The sequence below is a fragment of the Ichthyophthirius multifiliis genome (genome assembly GCF_000220395.1).
Source record: "Ichthyophthirius multifiliis unplaced genomic scaffold scaff_1120509251342, whole genome shotgun sequence".
Taxonomy (NCBI): domain Eukaryota; phylum Ciliophora; class Oligohymenophorea; order Hymenostomatida; genus Ichthyophthirius; species Ichthyophthirius multifiliis.
Window position 1 is genome coordinate 108,078 of NW_004085967.1, and position 27,589 is coordinate 135,666.

The 27,589-nt window shown below is 16.2% G+C and overlaps 6 protein-coding genes across 6 annotated transcripts, besides 34 other annotated features; 4 read left to right on the forward strand and 2 right to left on the reverse strand. All coding sequences in view use genetic code 6, as the record gives it.

Moving 5' to 3' along the window:
* The first annotated feature begins 1,585 nt into the window (after window positions 1–1,585).
* Window positions 1,586–1,611: a microsatellite.
* Window positions 1,612–2,425: 814 nt separating this feature from the next.
* Window positions 2,426–2,480: a microsatellite.
* A 76-nt stretch (window positions 2,481–2,556) lies between these two features.
* Window positions 2,557–2,590: a microsatellite.
* Window positions 2,591–3,321: 731 nt separating this feature from the next.
* Window positions 3,322–3,363: a microsatellite.
* A 56-nt stretch (window positions 3,364–3,419) lies between these two features.
* IMG5_185530 (hypothetical protein) lies at window positions 3,420–4,752 on the reverse strand (the record flags this gene model as incomplete). Its single annotated transcript, XM_004027266.1, has 10 exons — window positions 3,420–3,531; window positions 3,584–3,654; window positions 3,709–3,780; window positions 3,823–3,903; window positions 3,958–4,011; window positions 4,061–4,136; window positions 4,206–4,319; window positions 4,419–4,456; window positions 4,524–4,625; window positions 4,690–4,752. The coding sequence occupies 10 exons, from the start codon at window positions 4,750–4,752 to the stop codon at window positions 3,420–3,422; spliced, it is 783 nt and encodes a 260-aa protein (XP_004027315.1).
* Window positions 4,344–4,376: a microsatellite.
* Window positions 4,753–4,957: 205 nt separating the features above from the next.
* Window positions 4,958–4,990: a microsatellite.
* Window positions 4,958–5,022: a microsatellite.
* Window positions 5,023–5,487: 465 nt separating this feature from the next.
* Window positions 5,488–5,525: a microsatellite.
* Window positions 5,526–6,113: 588 nt separating this feature from the next.
* Window positions 6,114–6,192: a microsatellite.
* Window positions 6,130–6,241: a microsatellite.
* Window positions 6,178–6,242: a microsatellite.
* A 2,024-nt stretch (window positions 6,243–8,266) lies between these two features.
* Window positions 8,267–8,324: a microsatellite.
* Window positions 8,325–8,400: 76 nt separating this feature from the next.
* Window positions 8,401–8,435: a microsatellite.
* A 19-nt stretch (window positions 8,436–8,454) lies between these two features.
* Window positions 8,455–8,495: a microsatellite.
* Window positions 8,496–8,753: 258 nt separating this feature from the next.
* Window positions 8,754–8,784: a microsatellite.
* Window positions 8,764–8,826: a microsatellite.
* Window positions 8,827–9,008: 182 nt separating this feature from the next.
* IMG5_185540 (hypothetical protein) lies at window positions 9,009–11,129 on the forward strand (the record flags this gene model as incomplete). Its single annotated transcript, XM_004027267.1, has 8 exons — window positions 9,009–9,513; window positions 9,573–9,607; window positions 9,676–10,008; window positions 10,071–10,259; window positions 10,329–10,439; window positions 10,515–10,576; window positions 10,850–10,854; window positions 10,888–11,129. The coding sequence occupies 8 exons, from the start codon at window positions 9,009–9,011 to the stop codon at window positions 11,127–11,129; spliced, it is 1,482 nt and encodes a 493-aa protein (XP_004027316.1).
* A 124-nt stretch (window positions 11,130–11,253) lies between these two features.
* Window positions 11,254–11,337: a microsatellite.
* A 385-nt stretch (window positions 11,338–11,722) lies between these two features.
* Window positions 11,723–11,798: a microsatellite.
* Window positions 11,729–11,773: a microsatellite.
* A 118-nt stretch (window positions 11,799–11,916) lies between the features above and the next one.
* Window positions 11,917–11,997: a microsatellite.
* Window positions 11,997–15,062, forward strand: IMG5_185550 (hypothetical protein; the record flags this gene model as incomplete). Its single annotated transcript, XM_004027268.1, has 4 exons — window positions 11,997–13,301; window positions 13,354–13,969; window positions 14,270–14,640; window positions 15,051–15,062. 4 exons carry the CDS (start codon window positions 11,997–11,999, stop codon window positions 15,060–15,062), a joined length of 2,304 nt encoding a protein of 767 aa, XP_004027317.1.
* Window positions 13,067–13,140: a microsatellite.
* Window positions 13,484–13,893: a microsatellite.
* Window positions 13,971–14,001: a microsatellite.
* Window positions 14,678–14,733: a microsatellite.
* Window positions 14,678–14,745: a microsatellite.
* Window positions 15,063–15,551: 489 nt separating the features above from the next.
* On the reverse strand, window positions 15,552–17,985 carry IMG5_185560 (protein kinase domain protein; the record flags this gene model as incomplete). Its single annotated transcript, XM_004027269.1, has 2 exons — window positions 15,552–17,395; window positions 17,439–17,985. The coding sequence occupies 2 exons, from the start codon at window positions 17,983–17,985 to the stop codon at window positions 15,552–15,554; spliced, it is 2,391 nt and encodes a 796-aa protein (XP_004027318.1).
* Window positions 15,734–15,770: a microsatellite.
* Window positions 17,392–17,428: a microsatellite.
* Window positions 17,986–18,748: 763 nt separating the features above from the next.
* Window positions 18,749–18,792: a microsatellite.
* A 459-nt stretch (window positions 18,793–19,251) lies between these two features.
* On the forward strand, window positions 19,252–20,672 carry IMG5_185570 (hypothetical protein). The gene is made up of 2 exons (XM_004027270.1): window positions 19,252–19,418; window positions 19,475–20,672. The coding sequence occupies exons 1-2, from the start codon at window positions 19,393–19,395 to the stop codon at window positions 19,845–19,847; spliced, it is 399 nt and encodes a 132-aa protein (XP_004027319.1). The 5' UTR covers window positions 19,252–19,392; the 3' UTR covers window positions 19,848–20,672.
* Window positions 19,944–20,054: a microsatellite.
* Window positions 20,673–21,143: 471 nt separating the features above from the next.
* Window positions 21,144–22,114, forward strand: IMG5_185580 (hypothetical protein; the record flags this gene model as incomplete). The annotated part of the gene is made up of 5 exons (XM_004027271.1): window positions 21,144–21,153; window positions 21,324–21,505; window positions 21,578–21,648; window positions 21,736–21,831; window positions 22,111–22,114. 5 exons carry the CDS (start codon window positions 21,144–21,146, stop codon window positions 22,112–22,114), a joined length of 363 nt encoding a protein of 120 aa, XP_004027320.1.
* Window positions 21,147–21,217: a microsatellite.
* Window positions 22,049–22,109: a microsatellite.
* A 27-nt stretch (window positions 22,115–22,141) lies between the features above and the next one.
* Window positions 22,142–22,234: a microsatellite.
* Window positions 22,151–22,223: a microsatellite.
* Window positions 22,151–22,241: a microsatellite.
* The last annotated feature ends 5,348 nt before the right edge of the window (window positions 22,242–27,589 follow it).

Consider the following 27,589-nt stretch of genomic DNA (forward strand, 5'->3'; position numbering starts at 1 on the left):
AGTTATTTAATTTTATTATGTTTAAATCCTTTAAGAATATGCTTTACTTCAGAGTAAATTATATTAATATAGTTAAATATCCTTAATATAATTTTTTTCTTGAAACTTTTAGAGGTGAATATAAATTTTTTAACTTAAAATTTGAGAATTTATATTTTTATTATTATTTAAACAAAAATTTATTTAAAATTAAAACTTATTAACAATTTCATATTTTTATTTTTTTTAAAAATTTATTCAATAACTTCAATATAATTAAATTGTAAATCTAAAAAACTTAAATTTATATTATTCATTTCCTTGAATATTTCTAATCAAATTATAAAATAAATATATTTTCATTATATATTATATTAAAATGGAATTAAATATATAAAAACATTTTGTAAATCTGATAAATATAATTATTTATTTATATTTTTATTATCTATATAAACATATCATTTTTTTTATTATTTTATATAAAATAAATATATATTAATAATATAAAAATATAAATAAATATATTTTTTTCGTATAATATTTTATTTTTATTTATTTATTTTATATATATAAAAAAATAATATATCTTTTTTTTTTTATTTTTCTTTTTTTTAATAAATATTTTTTAAATTAATTTATAAAAAATTTACAAATATAATTTTTATTATATTTAATATTTCTTTTTAATATATAATATAAATTATAAAAATATATTTTTTTCTAATTTATATAGTAATGTAAATTAATTAATCTGAAATTTAAGATTTAGAACAATTTTAAAAAGAAATAATTATTCCTCATTCACATACTTTATAAGATATATTAAACTTATAAAATAATTCTAGAGAAAATTCATTATTATCAAAAATATAAAACCATAGTATTTTAATTAAATACAAAACTTTTGTATTTAAAGAAAATAAATAAAGGTAAAGAATGTTTTAGAACATATATATTAAATGGGGAGATATTACCAATAATAATTATAATTAAGCCTAATATTGAAAAAAATTAAGAAAATTTAATTAATTTTATGAAAAATTGCATGATATAAATTTAGTTTTATTAAAATTAAAATTAAATATAATCTTAATCTTCGTATGATTAATGCAACTAATTTATATAATTAGATTAATTAGGACAGTAATAGATTCATAAATAATATATTTTTAATCAAAAATCTTACCCTGATTAATATTATTTTGATTAGGAAAATAGAAATATATATTTTTTCATTAAAATGCCAATTCGTAAAAAAATATATATATGTTTTCAATTTTTTACATATAAATTATTTTAGATTTACCTTCTGAGCTAATTAATGAGAATATTAATTTATTAATTTAATTAAAATACTAAATATTTAATGATAAAGATTAATAATTAGATTAACTTTTTACTTAAAACGAAGAATAGTTTTTAGAATTCATTATAAACGAAGACAGTGCATTAAAAAAATAATAATAAATAGAAACCAATTTTACTAAAACAGTTATTTTATTAAATCCTTTCTTAATATAATATGATGATAATTAACAAGGAGATAAAAATTTTATATAAATTTCAGTAATATTCTTTTATGTTAATTATACTTTTTAACTTTAAAAAAAAAAAAAAAAAAAAAAAAAAGATAAAACATAATATTTAAATGTGTAATTTTATTGAAAATAATAATGGATTAAATAATATATTAAATTAGTAATGCGATAATAAAGGTATTTTTTAAAAAAAATATAAATTTATTTTTAATTTATATTTAATTAATAAAGAATCAAATTTTATAAAGGATAAAACATTTTTAATAGACTAAATAGATTTTGTTTTAAATTAAACATAATCAACATTTATTTAAGGTTTTTAATTAAAAAAAAAAAAAGAATTTAATATATAAAATTAATAATAGAAAAAAATTTAATCGGGAAATAAAATTATTAACTAAAATCAATTGACAATTATTTTGATTTGAAAAAATTTGAAAATAAAGTACCTTTATTAATAAATTATTTTAATTTAAAAATATATTATAATTATAGGGAGAAAATGAAATAATTGAAATAAATCCTTATTAAGAATACACATTAGCAGTTTAATTAACTCGCTTTAATAATAAAGTAACAGAAGATTTTTAAAAATTGAAATATTTGTAAAAATGCAATTAGTGTAATAATGATATATCATATAAAGGCATTTAAAATTTAAGTTCAATTGATTAACGTTCAATATTATCTTTATAAAACTATAATCAAAGCTTATAATAAGGCGATTTTTAAGATTTTCTAACAATTAGTAATTAATAATAATAATAGATCTTTGATTAATAAAAACCTTATTCAGTTTCTACATAATAATCAGATGATTATCGAAGAATATTATTCAATAATTCTTAATTATAAGCATTTTAAGCAAATGATAAATAAAAATAATAATAATCTTTATAGTTAGTAAAAATATTTTTTTTTATTAAAAAGAAAAATATCTTTTTATAAAAAAAAAAAAAAGAAAAATGTTTCTAAACCAATAAACTAAGAATTATTTATTGATAAAATAAATGAAGAAAATGAAATTGAAAATATTTTAAAAAAAATTTAATTAAATAAAAATTGTAATTGTTAAATATTATAAAATTTAAATTTAAATCTTTAAAACAATACTTCTTTATTAATTAGATGGTAAAGTGCCTATAGTTTTAATATATATACTATTTCTAAATATAAAATTTTATGGTAACATAAAGGAAGTGATATCATATCTGTTTCAATATAGAAAAGTATTATATTTAATTTTATTTTGATTTGATAATTTTTCAATTTAAATAGTAAAATTATTAAATAATTAACTCAATCAATATTATGCTTTTAAAATATTTGTTAAAAATATATCTCATACTAAACTTGATTTGAGATTATAGCTTCCTTAATAGATTGTTAATTATTAGAATAAAAATCATAAAGTAATTGCTATTTTAAAAGAAGAAGAAATTGATTTCGGGTTATTTTATTAATATATATTTTAAAGAAATTTAATTTTAAACTAAAAAAATATATAGAATTATAGAACCTGGGGAATAAAAATTTAATTAATTTGAATATTTTATTTTAAATGAAGGGTTTTTTAAATTAGATGAAATTATTTTTATAGATAAGAATTCATAAAGGTAAATTAAAGCTGAAATAAATATATTTGAAGTTATTAATTTGACATGAAAATTTTTTTTTGGTTAAATAACTTATAAAAATAAAATAAAAAACTAATCATCGAGAATTTTTAATATAATAAATTTATTTTATATTGAATGTAAATATAAAATTAATAATATTTATTAATTTAAAAAAAAAATTAATAAACAATTATATTTATTTATATAAAAATTTTATTTATTTAATTTTTTAAATTTTAATAAAATATTTTGCTTAATTCATAAATAAAAAGTATTTATATCAACTTTACTTAAAAAAATATAATAAGAATGTTAACATCAAACCAAGTTAACAACAACCAATTAATCCTAAAATAATATATTTTTTATTATTTCCAATATCTTATATTTAACTAATGTTTAATTAAAATTAGAAAATTAATTATATAGTTAATATATATTAACCCTAAAATATTCATTACAATAAATATAGATGAATTTAAAAGCCCATAAACAAGAGATAAAACTTTCATCCACTAAACAATTTTAATTTTAATATAAATAAATAAATAGAATTTTGATAAAAATACATATAATGGTATCATATTAAAAACAGCAACAATTATAAAACATCCCATGGAATAACCATAAAGACATATTATCTTTCAGTTATTTTAAGTAATTTTATAATAATATTTTTTTACTTCAAATACTGAAACATCACCTCCAAAAAACTTTATCAAAATACAAAGAACTATAGGAAATCCTATTCCAAAGCTATAAACCTATATATTTTTAATTAAAATTATAATCTATAATTAAAATTTGATATATTTTACAATAGCAGCTGCAACTGGTAAATAACTAAAATTTACTTTGTAATTATTTTTTTCCTTAATATAATAATTATTAATACATTTAACTAATTCATATATAAATTACAGAAATATATTATGATAAATTTCCACATGAATAAAGCATAAATATCAATGTAGTTAATATCCAAAAGGGTCCCCATCTGTGTTTTCATATTTTATAGAAAAAATTATATATTAAAGTTTTTTAACTTATTAAATATAATAATTACAAATCAGGTTTTTATTTGATAATATTTAAAAAATCTGGCTTTATTGGTAAAAAGCAGCTTTTTACCCTTTATTTTATTTCATTACTTGTTATGTTAAAATATGGCTAATAGTATCTTTTTTAAAGAAATATATTTAAAAATTAAAAATATAAATTAATTAAACATATAAATATATAATTTAAATATATAAAATTAAAATATTATATTTTATACTCTAATTGTAAAAATCCACATATTCCAAGTTATTATTTCTTAATTTTATATTATTTATTTTATATAAAAAATGTATATACTTTTTATAAATATATATTTTTTTACTTGCATTTAAAACCTAATTATATCATTAGTTTCGTTTGTTGAATTTTATTTTTAATATTCAATATCGACTTATTTATTAGAATATTATATTTAACTATTATCCTTTTAAATATAAAATTATTAAATATAAATTAAATTAAATTCTTATTTAAATAATAATTTAAACTGAAGGTCCATATAAATCTTATGGCTAATCATATCCGCTATCATTATCAATTTTATAGTCCATTTTTAAGATTTTAAATATTTATTTTTATTTTTTTTATTTTATTTGATTTTACTTTATTATTTTATATGTATTTAAAAATTAAATTGAATTATGAAATATAAATAAAAAAATAGTATTTTTTTTTTTTTTTTAATAATAAATTAAATTATTTTAAAATTAAAAATATAATTATCTAAAATATTTAATTTTACATATAGTTATTTTTTTTATTTAATTTAAAAATTTATATAATTAAAAAAATTTTTGTTAAGAAATTTATCATAATTAAAATAAATAATAATATTTTTTAATAATTCAATTTTTTATTATCACAAAGTATTTTAAAAAAAGGTTCATTATATAGATTTTAAATTTAATACTAAAATTTGTATATTTTAAATTTTATTTATTTTTTTATTAACCTAAAAGTTAATTTTGTATAAAAATATTTTATTTATCTAAATTTAAATCAAATATATTACTTACATATAAATACGAATAATAATTAAAATTTATTAAAAATATATATTATTTAAATACTTTATAAATTAAAAGAAAAATATTGAAATAAATTATTTTATAAAAACATATTCCTATTTTAATAGTTTTTATATTAGTCTATAAATTAAACTATTATAAGCTATTTTTTTATTTTCAATTCTTAAAATAAAAAAACAAATACATATTTTTTTAGTTTATAAAATAAATAATAATTTCACTCATTTTAATCTTTTTAATTTGTATTATAAATAATACTTTTATTAGTTTAAATTAAATTTTAATTAGTTAAATTATTAATATAAGTATTAATTGAGCAGTTATTATTGCTAAAATTATCATTTTAATTTGCTATAATATTTTATTTATTTTTATGTTTTTCTAAAATATCAAATACAACATTATTGATTTCTTAATAAAGGTCTTAATTTTAATTGAAAATACTACAATATAAATTATTTAAAAAATTATTATTTTTTAATTAATAACTATCACCTGAATAACAAAGTGACTTAAAAATTCCCATGCAATTATATATTATATTAATTAAATTTCCATATCCATTTGTGCTTTAATTGTCTTCTAATTCTTTTATATATTCTTCTCCTTTTTCAGATAGCACTTTTTATTATTCTTTGATTATCATATCGGAAACATTTTAAGATATATTTTCCTTTGAAAAAAAAAAAAATCCTGAAAATATATAATATAAATTTACTTCTAATGTTTTTAAAGAAATTTATTTAATTTCAGTTATCAAGTTTTAATCATTTTATTAATTATCTAATTCGTTTTCAATTTAGGTTAATGGAATTTACAAAATTTGAGTTAAACTATTGGCAATTTAGTTTTAATCTTTATTTTAAAATAATTAATATAGAATTAAAAATAATAAGAGAAAAATATAAATATAAATATATATAAAAAAAAATAAAAAAAAATATTTAAATATATATATATATATAATATATATATATATATATATATATATATATATATATATATATATATATCTTTTTATTTATATATTGAAACCATAATGATTTAATCCTCTTAGTCTAAATTTTGTTATAACATTTTTTAAAGCATTATCTATTAAATTTATTTATATTCCTGTCCACCCATATATTTAATAGAATGATTCATTTATTTTATTTGCATTTTATTAATTTAAATCATTTAATTCTTTTAATTATTTAATTAATTGTGTTTTTCTTTGTTTAAAAAATAAATTGTTACTATTTATATATATTTACCTATCTAATAATTTTATTAAAAACGCCATTGAAAAAAAATCTAAATCTTATAAAATAGATTAATAGTGTTTCTATGTTTCATTTGAATTTTCAAGATTATTAACTTAATTATCTTATTTATTTTTACTATTATCATTAATAAATCCTTAATTATTTAAACCATTAGTTTAGTTATTTTCTTCATATTTAATTGGCTGATTATTTATGTAATCACTAACCAATAAAATATTTTATTTTATTTTTATATAAATAAATTACGTAGTTAATTAAAAATCTTTTATTTTATGAACACCTAAATCATGTGTAGAAAATCTAACAGTTACAAAATCTTTTATAGTTAGAATAGAACCTTAATGGAAATGATTACAATCTGGATGTATTCCAATAACAACTTATCCAACTTTAAATGGTTATATTGCTAATACTTATTCTAATAAACTTTCTTTGAACTTTAAGTCTATTTGGCTTTGGTTCTTTTTTTAAAGAATAAAAAAACTAATAGGTTTTAAATAATTTTTACTTAACTTTTTAAAAACTCTCTAACTAGCTTTCTATATAATTAAAGTTTATTTTTTTCATTTTTTATAAAAGTATTCGAAAATCTACGTTGACGACCCATTGCTTTTCTTATAATTGACCACTCTGTAGTCCTTAATTTATTTATATTTCCTAAATCTACCTTATTTAACATTTCTTTAAATTCATTATATTAAAAAAACGGTTTGTCTAATGTACTATAAAAGAATTCTGATTAAATGAGTAATAAAAACTTTTTTTATTTATATATTTAATTTTTTAAACAAAAATATTTAAGAAATTTGTTTTTCTTTTTTAATAATATACTTTGTCGTTCATTTATACCGAATTTTTATTATTTACACTTTTTTTATATATTTCCTCCACAATTTTTATTTTACTTATCTATATATTATATTCTATATTCGGAATTATTTGGTAAATTTGTTATATATTTCCCCTAATTGAATTTTATTTTTCTTTTGCTTTATTATTCATTATTTTAGATTTTTATATTATATAATATATTTAAATCATCTAAATTATTAATTTTATTATTATTAAATGTGTTATTGTTATTTGCATTTTAATTTTTTTTTTAGTATTTTGTCAAGTATTTATTATCAGTTGTTTTCTTTTAATTATTTATAAATATATAAAAAGTTGTCCAAATAAAATATATTTAAATTATATTTTTTTTAATTTTTTTTTTTTTTTTTAAATTATATATATACCCTATGAATATTTTAATCATGGTATTTAGACTATACTTAATTTATCAATTACTATTATTCTAAATTATCATAATAATCAGCCAATACTGTACTTAATAATTATCCAGTAAGTTATTGTCCTAATGACTTTAGAAAGTTCTTATTCCTTTTTTATTAAAAAATTATAATGATTACTATTTTTAAAGAAATAATTTTTTTATACTTTTAAGTAAAGACTTATTATATTAATAATTGTCCTTTTATAACCTTTTGAGTTAAATGTATTTTGCATTTCTTCTATCTTTTACATTTCTGATTCTTTGAAAACTTCAATAATATTTAAAAAAAATTGTATCAACTTTAAAAAAATAATTAATTATACATTAAACAAATATTTATAACTCTTCTTGACACCATCTTTAACCCATATCTATTTATTCTATATTATATATATTTTTTTAATTAATTAAATTTCTAAAATTTATCAAATATTACTTGATTAATCTAACTCTTATATTATATTTATATAATCCATTTATGAATAAATTTTTTTATTTATATTATTAAAAATGTTTATTTTTTTTAAATATTTATTTATATATAAATATTTCTTTTTTTAATTTATAATTTTTTTTTTAATAAATTCATTAATATTTAAAATATATTTATATATCTGAATTTAATTAATTATAAATTAAATAAATATTAAAAATTAATTAAAAATTTATATTTAATTTAGAATATATATATATATATATATATATATATATATTTATATATAATGTTAAATATCAATTATTACAAATGATATCTATATTTTCTACTCTCCATTTAGTAAATTAACTAATTTAACTATAAAATATACAAAAATTATTTATATTCTTTTAAAAAATCCATTTTTATTGATATAAATTAAAATCAAAACGAAGTATAATATAAATATATGCTATAGTAATACTTAAATATAAAAAATATATATTTTTTTAAATAAAATAAATTATATTAATAATATAAGTTATTCAAAAAATAATTATTAAAGTTTAAAATTAATTTTATTTAAAATTTATTTTTATTATTATTTAAAAATATTTTATTTTATTAAAAAAGTATTTACTTTGCATTTTAATAAATTTAAAAAATTATTTATATATGAGAATTTATAAAAATATATTATTTATAAAAACGCATTTTTTAATTTCACAAATTTATATATAAAATAAAATAAAAATAAGCAATTAAATTTAACCAAAAAAGGTTTATATATTTTTTTAAAAATAACTAAATAGATAATGGCATGCGTTTATAGAAATTAACAACGAGAAAAAATGAATAAAACATCACATAATATAGAAACCGGATCATATTTAGATATAAACAGATTTAATTATTAAAAAATCAAAAAGCCTTTTAATTATTCAATAGTAAAACAAACGGAAATAATTTAAGAAAAAAAAACACTAATAGCGCATTAATTAATAAAATAAAAGAAAATATAAATTATAAATGTATAGATAACCCAATAATATATGAAAATTATGATTTAAAAGTAATTAAAATTCCAAAACCTTCAGGAACATCTAAAAGCCAAACAAAACGATTTTAAATAAATGATGTTGAAATACCTGGTTCTGGAAAACATAACATAGGAAATTTTTTATATAAAAAAAACTTAAAGGATTATCCAAGAACATAAAAAAAGTAAATTTCATTAATTAACAAACTTATGTTAAAAAATAGATATTCAAATATTCCTTCTATTCCTGGAAAATAATAATAATACGGTTATACAGTAAACGAAAGTATGAAAAAAAAACAAAAAATGTTTTTTCTTCTTTTGAAATAATTTTTTTATATAAAGATAATGAATTGAAATTAAATAAATCAAAAGAAAGTGTATTTTTTTTATCAACAAAATTTCATTTAATTAAACAAAAAAATTTTGATAATAATGAAATTAATAGGTAGGCTATTATTATTAATAAAATGTTTTTGAAAACAAAAGAAAAAGAGGAGTTTCATGGAATAATTAAAATAGAACAATGTCCTTGAAATAAAATGACCAAAATTCTTCTTTGGGGCCTGGAAGTTATGATATTTTGAATATTGGAGATAATAAACCATTATATAAATTAAAATAAAGTGCTTCATTTATTTCAAAATCTATAAAAGTATAACGAAAAGGAGAAAAAAAATAATAATTTATAAAATAATAAGACCAAAAAACAATTGAATTTTTTTAAAAATATGATTTAAATGTAACTAATTTTAGTGATTCAGAATATGAATATATTGAAGTAACTTTAAAATTATATTTTTAATTTTATTAATTCTTTAAATTTTTTTCTAAAAAAAAAAGGATGCTACTCCAGGACCTGGAAGTTATTTAAATTAAACTTAAATAAGTTCAATGAAAACAACAGTAAAATAAGAAAAATTTTAATACTTTGGCTCTAAATAATAAAGATTTAAAAGTTAAAAATTATATACTTAATTAGGTCCAGGAGATTTTAATCCAAATGATTTTATTAAATTTAATGCATAAAAAGTATAAAAAAATGGTTTTAATGAAACATAATAAAATATTTTTTTTTTTTTAAAAAAAAAAAAAAAAAAGAAAACTTTTAATTAAAAAAAAACACCCTTTAATTCTAAAAGTATACGTTTTGATAATAAACAAGATTAGGACATAAAACCTGCTCCAGGATAATATGATTATAAAAATACAGTATTTTATTTAAGAAAATATATATTTATTTTTTTAATTAGATTAAAGATCAATTAATATTTAAAATTTAAAAAGGGTACAAAGGCAACTTTGGGTCTTCATAATAAAGATTTAAACATATATATGATGAAAACAAAGTATTATAATATATATATATATATATATATGTAGCTTTCATTTTAAATTAATAAAAAATAAAATTAAATTTTATTTAAATATTAATAAAAATTCTTCGAATAAAGGATATACCGGGTGCATATTTAAATCCGATTATAGAAAAAAAAGATGAAAATCAAAAACTTAGTGCTGTTTTTTATTCAAAAACACATAAAGATAATTATATTAATATTAAAAAAAAAAGTAATAATAAAAATGCATTTTTTTAAAAATTATAATTTTAATGATAAAAGACAGTGTATATTTATTTATAATAAAATTATTCAAATAGATATTCCAGCCCCAGGTAGCTATAATGTAGATATTTATGATATTAGTAGCAAGTTTAAAAAAGATGAAGAATATGACACTGAATTAGCAATAAAAAGGCCTGGATTTCTTACTGGAGAAGCTCGATTTAAGGAAATATAAAGAAATTAAAGTAAATTGCTTTTTTCATTTTTTTTAGACAATATCATTAAAAAAATATAGATTTTTAATAGAAAGAAACTTATATTAATTGTTAATATCTGAATTAAAGTCTATAAAAAAATAATATAAAAAATATATCTTTTGGAATCAAAGTACATTAATTTATAGATTAATTATTTCTATAAAATAAAAATAATTTGTATATATATAAATTATCAAACAATAGCAATAAAGATTTAAAAGTATAACTGAAACAAAAAATCTTAATCAATAAAGATTTAAAAGTATAACTGAAGCAAAAAATCTTAATTTAGGACATGGGGAATATTATGATAATTAATTAAATAATTAAAATAAAAGAATTTTTAATATTTTATTTAAAGAGTTATGAAAAATAAAAAATATAAAAAATTATTGTTTATTTTTAAAAATATTAATAAGATAAAAAATTTAATACTTGTTATTTTTATTTTTTGCTAGTAATTAATAAAAATTATTTGAAATGATTAAGATTTTTATTATATTTAATTTTGATTTTTCGTAAATGTTTACATTGCTTTATTACAATAAAAATAAATGATTTTATTTTATTTAAACTAAAATTAAATTTTTATAAAATTTATTTATAATAAAATAAAAATTATTATCTAAAACTTAAAAAAAAAAGATAAAATAAATAAAATAATTATAGGAGAATAATTATAAATTAAAAAATATATATAAATAATTTAAAAAAATATGATATATTGATTAAATAAAAGATAAATATAAAAATAAAAATATATTTTATAAAAAATAAAAAAAAGCAACTTTTTATGTGAAATAATATATATTCATAGATATAAAATATTAAATCTAATAAAACTAAAAGAAAAAAAAATACATATTTAAATAAAAAAAAATAAGAATAAATAAATAAAATATAAAAAAAATCTATAAAAAAAAGCAAAAAAAATAAAATAAAAAAAAATGGGAAATACCAATTCTTCATCACTAGTCCAAAGAGTATTATACAATCCATCTGACTACACCCAACAAGGCTCTCTAAACGACATAAGGTACGGAAACATCAAATAATTAAAAAAAAAAGATACAGAATAATTATGTGCTGAGATAACCAAGACATTAAATGACGAAAAACAATGGTAAACCCGCGTTAGTGAGCTTAAATTTAGATTATAACTGGACCACCCTAATTTAGTGAAATTATTGAACTTTAATTCTTCAATGAATAATGAATTCTGTTCATCTTTTTATAAAATAGGTCTTTTATATGAATACTACACTAATGATTTAAAGACTGAGATTTCTGAAAGAAAGAGAGTATCTAAAAGTTATTCTGAAAGTGAACTTTTATACTTACTTTAATCTCTTGCAAGTGCTGTTTTCTACTTGAAATCGAGAAGTGTTGTCCATGGAGATATTCGTCCTTATAATGTTCTTGTAAATAATGAAAATGGTCAAGTTAAATTAGGAGAAATGTACATTTAATAACAAAGTATGTCTAACTATGCTTAGTTATTAAGCGGAATCACCGAAGATTGTTACATATCACCCCAATTATTAGAAAACCTCAAAAAACACGCCTAAAGTCCCGCTTTTGATACTAATAAAAGCGAAATCTTCTCCTTAGGAGCAACTGTTTTAGAAGCCGCAACTTTAGAATCTGTAAGTCTAACTTGTTATGATAGAGAATACTATAATATAGACTGGAATTAAGTCAATACTTTATTATCAAGAGTCAGATATTAATATTCTTCCAATTTCTATTAGTTACTTTAAAAAACACTCATAGAATCTGAACCCTAACGTATTTCTGTTGAAGAACTTTTAGAATAACTAGAAAATCCTTGGGCAAAAAATAGTAAAGCATCAGGTTTGAATACTATAGAAATTAGAAATCTCATAGCATCTTAAAATAATAGTACTATAATTTAAAATAATGTGGCCGAACCTATCAAATATGATAGAGTAATTTAAGAATCTATGCCTTCAGTAAGATATGAGAACGCTAAATATGAGAATTTTGCTGTTTAACCTACTTATAAATACGATCCTATTATTACAACAAATACTTATGCAGTCGATCCTATTGTTACTACAAATACTTATGTATTAGAATCTAATACCAATTATAATAATAATGATCTTGATTCTAGAATTGAGGCTATTCTTAAAATGAGTAGAGATACAGTATAGAAATATGGATCATCTAATGTTTATACTACTACTACTACTACCACTACAAATAATAATAACTATTAAGTCCCTGAAGTAATAATATATATATTTAAATATTTACTTTTTTATTTAATACAAAAAAAAGACTAATATATAAGAGCAAGTCGAATAAATAAAATAATCCGGAAAAAAAAATGTTACTTATGAAGTTAATAATTATACTCCTATAACTTAAACATATAATTCTAGTTATTAACCTACAGGTGCTTATGCAGTGGAAGACTTAAAAAGATGTGGATAAGTATAATCACAACATATATCAACAAATTCTTATGTAATGGAAGACGCTAAAAAATATGGATAAGTATAACCATAAAATATATCTACAAATTCTTATGTAATGGAAGACTCTAAAAGATATGGATAAGTATAACCATAAAATATATCTACAAATTCTTATGTAATGGAAGACTCTAAAAGATATGGATAAGTATAACCATAAAATATATCTACAAATTCTTATGTAATGGAAGACTCTAAAAGATATGGATAAGTATAACCATAAAATATATCTACAAATTCTTATGTAATGGAAGACTCTAAAAGATATGGATAAGTATAACCATAAAATATATCTACAAATTCTTATGTAATGGAAGACGCTAAAAGATATGGATAAGTATAATCTATTGCTTAAGAAAATAAATTCACAGACACTTAGGTAATGGAGGAATCTAAAAGAAGTGGATAAATATAGCAAGGTAATTATCAAAATAATTATCAAACTAATTATAATCCTGTATAAGTTGAAGATGTAGTTAAAAAAACTGGCAAAAATATTAATTATGAAGTAAGCTAATAAAATAGCTATGCACCAGTTAATTAAGTTTTATAATACAATAAAACTTATAATAATCCATAATAATAGACAAATTATGAAGATGCTTAAAATTAAGGCAGAAATTTAAATTATTAACAAATTAATAATAACACAAATAATTATAATGTAGAAGATGTAGATAAAAGAAATGGAAATTAATATTTTATGAATAATAATGTAGTTGAATAAAGAATTAATTATACAACTAATACTTATCATAATGATTATGTACCTTAAAGTAATTATACTGTTTAAAATAATTACGGAGGAGTAAGTAGAGATGAAAATATTAAAAGAAGTGAAAAAAATTATGATAGTTAACTTGAAAATAGTTATTCAGAAAATACTTATGGTTTTAATAATAATGTTCCAGTTAATGAGACTTATGAAGTTAACAATAAAGAAGGATATTCAAATAATAATGGACAAACTATGAATGAAGCAGAAAGAGATTCTTATATTTAAAAAATGCTTGCTGAAGCTAGAAAAGGATCAAATGGGGAAAATTACACAACTACTTATAATAGTAGAGTAGTTGAAACAGGAAATTAAGTAATTTGATAATATATTTATTTAAATATTAAAAAAAATATATATATGTATATATATATATATATATATATATTTATATATATATATATATATCTTTTTATATATTTTTTTTTTTTATTTTTATTTTTATTGAAATTCTTAAAAATCTTTAAACAATTATTTTAAAAATAAATAAACTTTTTCTATTTGTTTTTTTATTTGTTTATTAGCTTTTTAAAAACTTCAATTAAAAAATAAATTATTATTATTAATTTATAATATATTTTTTCTAAATTAAAAATAAATATATAAATATTGATTAAAATAATTTTAAATAAATTATTTTTTATTTTATATTATTATATTTACATTCATTTTTATTTTTATTTAATATATTTCTTTTTTTTATATTTTTATAAATTTTTTAATAGATGCGATTTTGATTAAGTTATCTTTTTTTTTATTAATAAATAAATATTAAATATTTATTTTTTTTATATTTTATATATTATTATTTTTTAAAAAGAAAAATAGTTTTTTTTATAATTTTTACGTAAAATATTTTTATTTATAATGTTTTAATAATTTTAAAATACAATAAACATAATAAAAACAATAATGTTTGATTATTCTTAGTAAAAAAATTAATATTATTTTAAATAATATATATAATTAAAAATTACTGAAATAAAGTATCTAGAACAAATATTTAATTAATAAAGAAAAAAAATCCAAGATAAATTAAATTTAAAAATAATATAATTTTTTATAAAGATTTTAATAAATCTAAAATATTTATAAAAATACGAAAATAAAAAATATTCATAAATAAAAAAATTAAAGAATTTGTATAATAAATAAATATTAAAAAATAGTAGAATTTGAATAATAAATATTATAGACTTAATTTGTATTAGGAAAAAATATAAAAATCAAAAACTATTATCCCAATTTTCGACTGATGATTTTTCAGGTAATATTAGTTAACCTTCTTCTTCCTATATTTATTCAAATATTTATTTACCTTATGTATTATTAATTTCTTCTTAATCTATTTTTAAATAATTATTTGGTATAAAAGGTGCTTCATACTCCATATCTATTAATTTTTACTAAAAAAAAACTATAAAAAAAAAACTATAAAAATAAAATAAAAGAAATACCCAATCCATATTTTTAAAAAATTAATGTTATTTTAAATTATTAAAAGACCCTCCAAGCCTCATTTATGGTTATCTATTAAGTAATTATTAAATAAGATTTTTACTTTTTTAATCTTTAATATAATGATTAAACTATAATTTTTTTTTGATAATATCTTCATATATTTCATACGGATCTTCCATATCTTCTCCAAAAGGTAAAGATCCGCACAAAAACTCATACAAACAAATTCCTATACTCCACAAATCAACAAAGTAATTATAACCTTTACCTGATAAAATTTCCGGTGCCATATAATGAGGAGTACCTATAACAGTGAAAGTTCTCCCAAAACCACCATATTCATTATTTGAGAGAATTTTAGCTGCCCCCATATCAATTAATTTAACATAACCTTTATCATTAATCATAATATTCTCAGGTTTAATATCTCTATAAACAATATTTAAAGAATGCAAATATTCAAAAATTAAAATCAAAGATCCTATATAAAATTACGAATCCCAAATACTCAATATACCTATTTCCCTTATAACTTCGTAAAGTTCTTACCCATGAATATATTCTAATAGAAAATATATAAAATATTGATCATTGAATGATTTTATATAAACAACTAAATTATTATGATTTATCATTTACATTACTTTTTTCTCTTCTATCATATGATTTTCTAAATTTATTTAAACTATATAATGCTTCTATATTATTTTTAAAGCAAAAATTTAATTATTTTGTATGTTTTTAACTAAATAAACAGACCCAAATTAACCCACACCTAGTTTTTATAATATTCTAAGATCTTCAAGTTTTATGTTTGCCCCTTTTTCTTTTAGCTTCTCACTTTTTGCTTTTAATTTAAGATTTTGGGCAATATTTCTCTATATTGTTTAATAAAGAGTACCTTCTAATTTTTAAAATAATAATTAATAAGAAATAAAAGCAACAATAGAGTTTTCTTCACAAATAAAGTTTTATTAAATTTCTTAATTTTCAAATTGTTTTAAAATTTAAGAATCTATAATTTACCCTTTTAAATATTATTCTTATCTAAACTTTTTTTTTTAAAAATAAATAAATAAATAATTACAATTAGCAAAAAAAACTAATACTTTAACTATTCCTTTAAGAATAATACAGTAATAATGAGCAGGCTATAATTCATTAATAAATACTTTTTCATCTTTATATTTTCTTTAAATATTCATTATATCTATTATTTTATCTAATTATTCACTATTTAATTCTTTAAACCCTTATGCTTTTTCTAAAGTTTATTTAGCAATATTTCTATAAATAATCGTTTCTATCTTATCACCTAATAATTACGTTAATACATCCCTTCCTAAAGCCAAACATTTTGTATTTTCCGAAGCTTTTACTGTCATTGTTCTTATTTGAACCCCCTATAAAAGAGCTGTTTCTCCAAAAGATTGCCCTGCTTTCAAAGTTCGTATTTATTTATTATCAGAAAACACTTCTACTTATCCTACTTTTATAATATAAAAAGAACTTGCTGGTTCATCTTAATTTACTATATTTTAATCTTTATAAAAACGCTAATCTATCAAAGCTCCTGCTATAGAATCTTTTTAAACAGTAGTAAGGTTTTCTATAAATTTTAATTTTTATAAATTTTATATTTATATTTTTACAGAAAAAATGAATTTTATCTATAAACTTTCTATTTAATTAATATTCTTTTTTAATCATTTATTCTACTTCTTATTTAAATGTATTTCTATCAATTATCCAAAAATAACTCTTCACTAAAGCTAAACAAGAAGCGGATCTTTAAGCACTATAAAGAAGTGCTAATTCACCAAATCCATCGCCTAATTCTAATTTTTTTACTTTTTAATTATTTATTTAAACTTCCACTTCTCCTTTTTCAAAAATATAAAATGTAAATGCATTATTATCTCCTTATTTCATTATAAATTCGTTTTCTTCAACGTAGCAATATTTCATACCTTAAACTAGTGTTTCTCTATTATTTTTGTTATATTAAATATAAAAAGTATTTATTAAATTATTATTGAAAAAATATATATATTTTATTTTATTTTATTTTTATTTACAATTATGATTATTATAGATTGTAGAAAATAAAATGATTTTTTAAACATTATATTATAAATTAAGTATCTTGCTCTGTTTTTATTTTGTCAATTATTTTATAATTTTCTTATTGTGAGTCATAATTTATACTTCCTGATTAATGTATAATAAAATTTTGACGTCTATCTTATCTTATCAATAATTTCTATTTAATTTATAATATTCATTTTTTTTTATATGTATTTTATTTTACATCAGACATTTATTTATTTTTAAATTATATGAGCTATCGTTTAAATAAATATATAATTAATCATTTTATGATTTTTTTTTAATTTTTTTACTTTTTTTTATGATGGTTATGCCTATATATATATTTTCAATTTAATTATTATTATTATTAATTATAATTTTTAGTAGTCTAAAGTTATTAAATATTTTATTTATATTTAATAATAAAAATTAATTAATTATATTTTTATGAATTATATTATATTTGTTTATAAAAATTATTTGATTTAAATTTTAAATCTAAAAAATAATGGAGCAAAATTTCTATTTTTGTAGCTTGTTAATATATATAAAAAATAGAAAAAATTATTTTATTTTTTCTATAAATATTAAAAATATTTATTATTATTAACTTATTATAGATAAAAGATATATTTAGGTAATTATATATATATGTATATATTTAATAATAACCATAAAAAATTAAATATGTATAATTATTTGTTTTGAATTTTTTATTATTTATGTATTTTCTTTTTTTTCAAAATATATTACAAAAAAATAATAAAAACAAATAATAAATAAAAAATATTATTAAATCTAAAAATTAAATAATCAAAATATTAAAAAATAATTATTTACTAAAAATATTTCTTAATAGTGCTTAAAAATTAATAAAATAATATTTTATTTTAAATAAATTAATTATTTTTATTTAAGACTTTGTTAATATTAAACAAATTATTTGTTAATTATTTATTAATTTTATTATAAATAATTAATTAATTTATACTTTTAAAAAAATCTTATAAATTAAAATTAAAATTATATTAATTTAAAAATATAATACTCATATCTTTTATAATTTGAAATAAATTATAAAAGGCTATTATTTAGAAAGGATTAAAATTTCAATTTATTAGATTTTTTTTAATTACTATTTACATTAATTAAAAATAAAATTTAAATAATATTTGAATAATTAGAATTAATATTAAAAGTATATATTTGTCAATTTGTATTAAAAAACAAAGAAGAAAATAAAAAAATTCGAAATTAAAATAACATTAAAATTAAATTAATTTTTAAAAAAAAAAAAGAAAAAAAAATTTAAGAAAAAAAAGAAAAGATTAAAATAAAAAATTAAAAAAATGAATATTTAATAAAAATTATATTAGTTAAGAAACGCTTAATTAAAATAAAAATAAGAAGAAGAAGAAACCGATGAACATGTTTATTAGAATTAAACTGAACAAGAATATGAAAACGCTAAAGATAATTTGACTGAAGAAGAAACCGAATTAATTGAGGAAATATATGAATAATATAAAGATTTTTTAGAAGTAAAAAAAAAATAATAAAATTATTAAAATATTTTAAATAAAATAAATATATATAGATTTATAGTGTATGGAATATATGCAAAAAGTTTTCTTTTGATAAAAAAATAGCTCTTAACCATATAAATATATAATATTAAAGATTCTAAGAAAGCTAAAATGACGATAACTAATGGACAAAAGTAGTAAAAGGTTCCCAAAAATAAGAAAAAGCTTTTAATAATGTATAGAATAGATAGAGAGATTAAAAATAATAAGGAGGAAAGTAAAATAACGAAAAATAATTTAAAAAGAAATACTAAGAAGCAAATAATGGAAACGCTGGAAACAATAGAAATAATGAAAACAATTAAAAAAATAGATAACCAAGAAAAAGACAATAAGAAAATAATAATAATTTAGGACAAAGAAGAGTTTATAATATAAGAATGAACTCACAAATTAAAGAAAATAATAATATCGAAAATAAAAATAAAGAGATAAATTTATCAAAAAATTATAGATAACCTCTTTCTTAAAATTAACGAGAATAAAATTAAATAAGAACTTCTAGCTCTAAAAATAACAATAATTAATAAATAAAATAATAAAACTCAATAAGAACTTCTAATTCAAGAAATAACAATAATTAATTAAATATTAATAAGAAATAAGAACTTAAACCATAATTTACTTATGTAAGAAAACCAAAACTTACTTAAACAGAAGAAAAATAATAAAAAACTAATATTTATGTTGAAAAAAATACTCAAGAAAATTTAAATGTTACTTAATAAAATTAATAATTAGAAACTAATTAATAATAATAATAACAAACACCAGAAAACACATAGACACAATAATAATAATAAGTACAAAATTAATAAAAAAGTCCTTAAAAAACCTAAGATTAATAATAATAAAAAACAACTTCTGCTAGTGTAAATAAAACTAATTTAGGAATAGTAGATTTATAATCATAGTTTGTATAATCAGTTTAGAATTATTAATCATAAGCTTTATAAAATGAAACACTTTTGGAATAATTTACATCAAACACTAATAATTAATTTAATGTATCAAATCCTTTTTATAATTATTAAGCAAGTTCTGTTTCTCATATGCCTAATACTTTTTAATAAAATAATAATTAAGCATCTTAATAATAATAATTCACTGAACCCAAAATAACTCCTTAGATAACTGAAGTATAATTAGTTCCTAATATTCCTTAAAGTAATTAACTCTAAAACAACATTTAACCTTCCACTTAATAAAATACAAATAATAATACTTTTAAAAATACAAAATAAGAAAATAACGAAAAAACTGAAAACACTAAAAAAAATAAAAACAAAACTTAAGAGCCTGTAAATAAATAAGCTTAAAAAAAGTAAAAAAAATATTTTCTTTATAAAAAAAAAATTATATTAATTTTTTATTTATTTTAAAAAAGAGAAAAAATTGAAAAATCTTAAGATGAAAATAAATAATAAGAAAAAATGGAAAAAATAATTAAAATATAAACTATTATACCAAAAGCAACTCCTACTCCCTAAACTACTGAACCAACTATTTAAGGTTAAAAAATGCCAGAAATACAAAAGAAAATAGAAGAAGTTCCTTAATAAGAAAAATAATTAATTGAATAATTTATTTAATAACCTCAAAGATTTTCCTAAGCAAATATTTCATTATAATAATAGAATTAAGCATAATAATAAACATAATAACAAGAAGTAAAAACAAATGAATAATAGTAAATATAATAATAATAATAATAATAATAATAATAATAATAATAATAATAATAATAATAATAAGATGAATATCATAAATAATAAATAACGTCAACTGAATAATCTTAATAACACACAGCTGATAAATTTTAATAATTAGAATAATATTCTTAATAATTAATTTAAACAGTTTAAATGTAATAGTATTAAATTCAATCATTAGTATAAATGATGTAAATGTAATATCCCATGATGAATATGTACAATCCTTGTTCTATGTAATTCCCGAATTTAATGCAATTTAATATTTAATAAAACTAATCAAATGAATAATAAACTTAATAATAAGGACTTCCTTTCGAAACTCCATATGTAATTATTATTATTTATTTATAAAAAATTAATATAGATTTAAATTAAATAATTTTTAAAAAATTAATATAGTAATATCCCATGATGAATATTCCATTAAATCCTAGTTTTTTACCCATAAACAACATTTAACAAAAATACATGTAACCAAACTATATTACTTAAATGAATTAATAACAATTAAGTAGTAGTCAAAATAATTAAAACTAAGCACAAACAATAAATAATAGCATGCAAAATCAATAAACTTAATAACAAGGTGGAAATGATTATAGCTTATAATATATGTAAATGATGTAATAAATGGCTAAGTAACAATTGAAAATGTAATAATAGATTATAGGAAATTCTATGCAATAGAATTTAAATAATAATAATACATAATAGAATTGAAAAAAAATTATAAAAATAATGATTAAATAGTTAAAATACATTATTAAAAGTATTAATTTTATATGATTTATATTTTTATTTGCCTTATTTTAAATCTTTATTATTTATATTAAAAAATTTTATTATTATATAAATATATTAATAGATACATATTTAATAATTAAAAAAATTAATTTAAAATATATAAATAAAATTTTTTAAATTATTAAAAGTTGAATTAAAATAATATGTGTATATATATTGTATTTATGAATTTATATATTTAAATAATATATATTTATATATTTATAATTTTTATAATTTATAATTATATATTTTATTTTAATATTATTTATAAATATTTGTATCTTTTTCCAAAATATATAATTCTAAAATTTTTTTGCTTATTTTTTATTACATTTTTTTTTATAAAAATATTAGTTTATTTTCTATTCTATATTATATTGTTCTTAACAAATTTTATTTAAAATAATTTATTTTATATTTATTTTAATTCAATTAACATAATTTTTATCTTTAATTTTTTTTCTTTACTTGAAGAAAATTTCGATTTATTAACTTTTAATTTTTTATAATTATAAAAAATGTATTATATCCAATACAATTTATTTTTACATAAATAAATTAAGAAATTATATTTTTTTTATGAATAATATATATTTTTCTATACTTAATGTCAATCCTTTAAAAATATAAAATGAAAAATAACCCCTTTTTAAATTAAAAAGATTAAATATTAATTTGATTAATATTATATTAAAAAAATTAAATAATCTCTTACTGGATTGATATTAAATTTAAAAAACTATATTATCATTATTTCTTTTATTCCTAATGTATTTAATTATATAGAGTAAATAAAAGAACATTTAGGTTTAAATATAATTATAAAATATATAGAAAAATTTAATGAACTATGTAATTAATAAATAATATTTTTAATAAAAATAAATTAATTTTTCTAATTATTTAATTCCTGATAAAACATTAAAATTAATAATCTACTTCAGCTTGTGTCAATATACATTTAAAAAAAATAAGCGAATATGTTTCATTATTAAAAAAAATAATGTAAATATAGTCTTTATCTAATAGTTTTTTCTTAATACAATACTAATGATGTTATTTGTAAAAAAAGCTTAGTTTATTTAATAAATTTATATTAATGTTTTATAATAAAACACATATTTTTATGTTATATTATAAAGCTTTTTTTAATCTCTTTTATATTTTTGAATTCAATTTTTTTTATTTTTTATAACAAAAAAAACTAAAAAATTTACATATTATAATAAATGACATAACAATTGCCTGAAGAATTTTTAATTTGTTTAAATAAACTTTTAAATACAGAAATAGAATTTTTAACATTAATAACATGGAAATTTAAAGTAAATTCAAAAATACCATTTAATAGTTATATAGTTTTATGTAAAGATAAAATGCATTTAATAGACCAATAATTTGACAAAATAATTATGAGTATATAATATTCAAATATAACAAGAATCTTAATAGATAAAAAGTATCCTAGTTTTTTTTAATTCGTATTTAATTTCTAACAAGATTAGAAAAGTTATACACAACTAAAAACACAAATTAATAGAAACGCTTAAATTACAATAGAAAACCTTTAAGGTAATTCAATAATTTATTGTTAATGCTTGCAAAATTTACTAAACCATTTAAAGTATTGTTGGAAGACAGATTAAATAATCTAAAATAATATATTATAGAATCTTCCAATTTATGTATCTGATTTATTATGGACTAAAAAATAAGTGTATTATCAAGAATAATAATAATAATAATGGGTACATACAGGAATAAAATAAAAATAATTGTACTTGAAAAACAACCATAAAATAATAATAAACAACTACATAGTATAAATAGACAAAAACTTCGTTTAATTTAAAGATATTGAGAAATCATTTTACCATATATAATGTCCTAATGTAAATATATAAGTAGATATAAGTTAACGCATGTCTCTAAAATATTTTAATGAAATAGGATCTAGATAGTAATTATAAACATATGCAGAAAAAATATTCAAAAATATTATTTATACTAATATTCTTTTAAACGATGAAATATACTCTATTTTATATAGCAAATAATATAATAAACGTAATTATTTTAATGATTAGAATATCAATATTTTTGTAGAGGGATGGTAAATGCATATTAGAACTCTTTATAGAGATATATATTTTATTTTAATTAGAGAAAAGTATCTTCCTCCTTCCTAATATCATTATATAGATTATTACGTTATTATTTTCGGATCTCCTTATGGAAATTTTTTGAATTTACCTTTAAAATCTTTTGGAGATAAAGAGGTTAGTCTTTTTGACACAGCGTCTTTAATTATTGATAATATTATTCCTTTATAAAATGATTTAATAAAAGCCTTTCGAAAGTCTCATTTAATCATAATTAGATTCCCTAATATATTAGAAATTTAGTGATTACAATTATTTTACAACTCAAAAAAAACTTATTTCAAAAAATAAAATTTTCGGCATTCCTTTTATTATTTCTGTAATTAGTAATTTTAAATACATAGGAATTGAAGATAAGAAACTGATGGAAGAAATAAATTAATTAAAATACTAAGTTTTTTTTTATTTTTAAAAAAAAATTAATAAATATAATTTAATTCTTATATATTTTTAAAATAAAAAGCCTACTTATTAATAACATATAAAAAGTATAGTATAAATGGATGAATAATTAACTCCTTTTGATGTAGTAGACAAAATAATGCAAAGAACATTATTTATTAATAATTAAGAAATGAAAATGATTTTGGTTACAGAAAATATCTTTCTTACTCAGTTATTGTATATCCGGAAGTATACATAGCAAATTTAACTTTATGTATTTAATAACAAAGATTATTGATGACTAAGATATGACTTCGAGTCTGATTTCTTTTCTACTTTATATTAAAAAATATTCAGAACTAACTGAAATAGTATATATAGTAAGAAACGATTAATAAAGCAGCTTAAAAAAAATATCATCACTTTAATGGAATTTAGTAAAAGATCTTTAACAATTTATTGAAAATCCAGAATTATATTACTACAATGAAGAGGTAATGTAAAATTTAATACAAACATGTTTTATTATAGAGTTCTTATTTTAATAATTATAACCTTAAGTCCTATTGAAATTATATTAATATTTTTTAAATATCAATTTTAATAAATCAAGGATTTAAATTGCTTGTATTAATAGTATAGCTCTATATTATTAAGAAAATTAACAAAAAGGAATGCAAGAATATAAAAAATAAATATTCAAAAATTTGATTTTAAACATAATAAATTTATCTAATAATAATGATTTTATGATTGCTAAAGATTGCATAACTACATTATATGTATTATGTAAAGACGAATCAACATTAAATAAATACGAACTACTAAAAGAAAATAATCCTAAAATACTTATTGATCATTTAAAAACATAAGATTCTGAATAAATAATAAATCTAATAAATATAATAAGCCTTATTTAAAATAATAACTTTGAAATTTTCATTAATTTTAATATTATTGACAAACTAATTGATATATTAGAAATTTATTAGTAAATTGAAGGCACAGAGTTAACAGAAAACGTTATATTTAAAATTTGCGATGTTTTAAAATTTATTTTATTCAGAGCAGAAATAAGTAAAGTTAGTAATAGAAATAAAAAAGTCATTTTTAATCTTCTTGATTATTAATTAAATTTACCTTCCACCGAATATTTTAATCAAATTTTAAGTGTTATTAATTTAATTGTTAAAAAAAGCTCATGGATTAAGTCTGAATTAATGAGATCTTGTTGTAAAAAATTTGTATATCTAGTTAGAAGAATTAATTTTTAATAAACTTATCACAATGTCATTTGTTAAATATTTGATATATTTTATAATATTATGTAGGATAGTGTTGCTTTAAAAAGCTTGATTTCTAAAAACTAAATTTTTAAAGAATGTCTTAGTGATTTTATTAACTAAAATACAAATAAAAAAGATACTAGCCTTTACTAAAGTGCCAATAATTTATATACTGAATTATATGAATAAGCACTAAATAGTTCAATTGATAAATAAAATAATGAAGGTTATACAATATTTTAATTTTTTTGTTTTTATATCTTTATTATATAGCATTTGATATTAATGATAAAGAATTAATTAATCCAATTATTGGTTTGAATGAAAGCGTATTTATATATATATAAATATTAATATATCAATATTTTTTATTTTAGAGAGATAGATGTGAATCTTCAATTGACGAACATTCATAAAGTAGTCCCAGCTAAATGAAGAATATATGTTATGATAATAAAGTTTATTTGAGCCCTTTGCAATAAGATGATTCCCCAAAAAAATAATAATAATAATAATAAGAATATAGTAATTTAAAAAAAAGTTAATTTGCGTACTTTAAAATTGGATCCTAATGACAAAAAATTCTATTAATTTAAAAAATATTTCATTATTGATACTTTATTATAAAAATATAAATCTTTTTAATTGAAAAATATATATTACTTTTTTTTATTTGTAGAAAATTTTTAAATTTTTAAATGTTAAAATCTTAAAATTAAATATTATATAATGCAATTTATATCTAAAAAATATATAAGATAAGTAAAATATTTTTTTGTTTCTCCAGATTTAGAAAAAACATTATTATTTCTTACGATATTTATATATTTATTAATTGAATATGTATATGATTTAAACACAAACTCATTAACAGCAACTTAAATATTTTTAATAAATAAAAAGCTAAAAACAACATTTAAGTAAATAAATAATATAAGTGATTTCTATAATTGGGTAGAAAATGTTTTCGCAGACACAATATTAAATAATGAATATAATCAATAAAAATTCATTATTTACGGAGCTCCAAGATTATTTAATTATTATATTTAATATCCAGACACATGCTTTACGACTTAAATTTTAAAATATTCCAAAGTATGTAATCCAAAATCATATGAAGATATAAGAAATTTGTTAAAATAACAAATCAATAATTATAATATTGACCTTTGTATTGAATAAGATTGTGAAGAGTTTAAATTATAAGAGAATAATTTAATACATATTTATACAAATTACTTAAAATGCGAATATCCTTAACAAACATATATAGTTACTTTAAAGTCAGAAAATAAAACTTAATTTAAAAAGTTAATTTCTTAAAAATTTCTAAAAATAATTGGATATCTTATAAAAATAGTAGAGTTTATGGTAAAATAATTATAAATAAATATTTTTTTTTATTCAAAATAAATAAATAAAAGGTATTGAATTTAATTATGGAAAAGATGATGTTATTTACAAATGCTAATTTATAATAGAGAATTGGTATAATAAAAATTAATTTACTTAAGATATTTTTGAATTGAATTATTTTTAAAATAATAATGATACTTATCTAAATATAGTTTTAGCAATATATTTTGCTATAAATATAATTTTCTTTTTTAAACATATAATAGAATGCGGATATATATATAAAAATAGATTTATATTTATTTTATATAAATCATATCTGAAATATGTTATATTATAGTTTATTTGTTGGAAATCAGAGAGTTTTAATCTATATTTAAGAGAAGAGATACCTCTGTTAAATTTACTTAGAATGATAATTTTATTTAATTAGA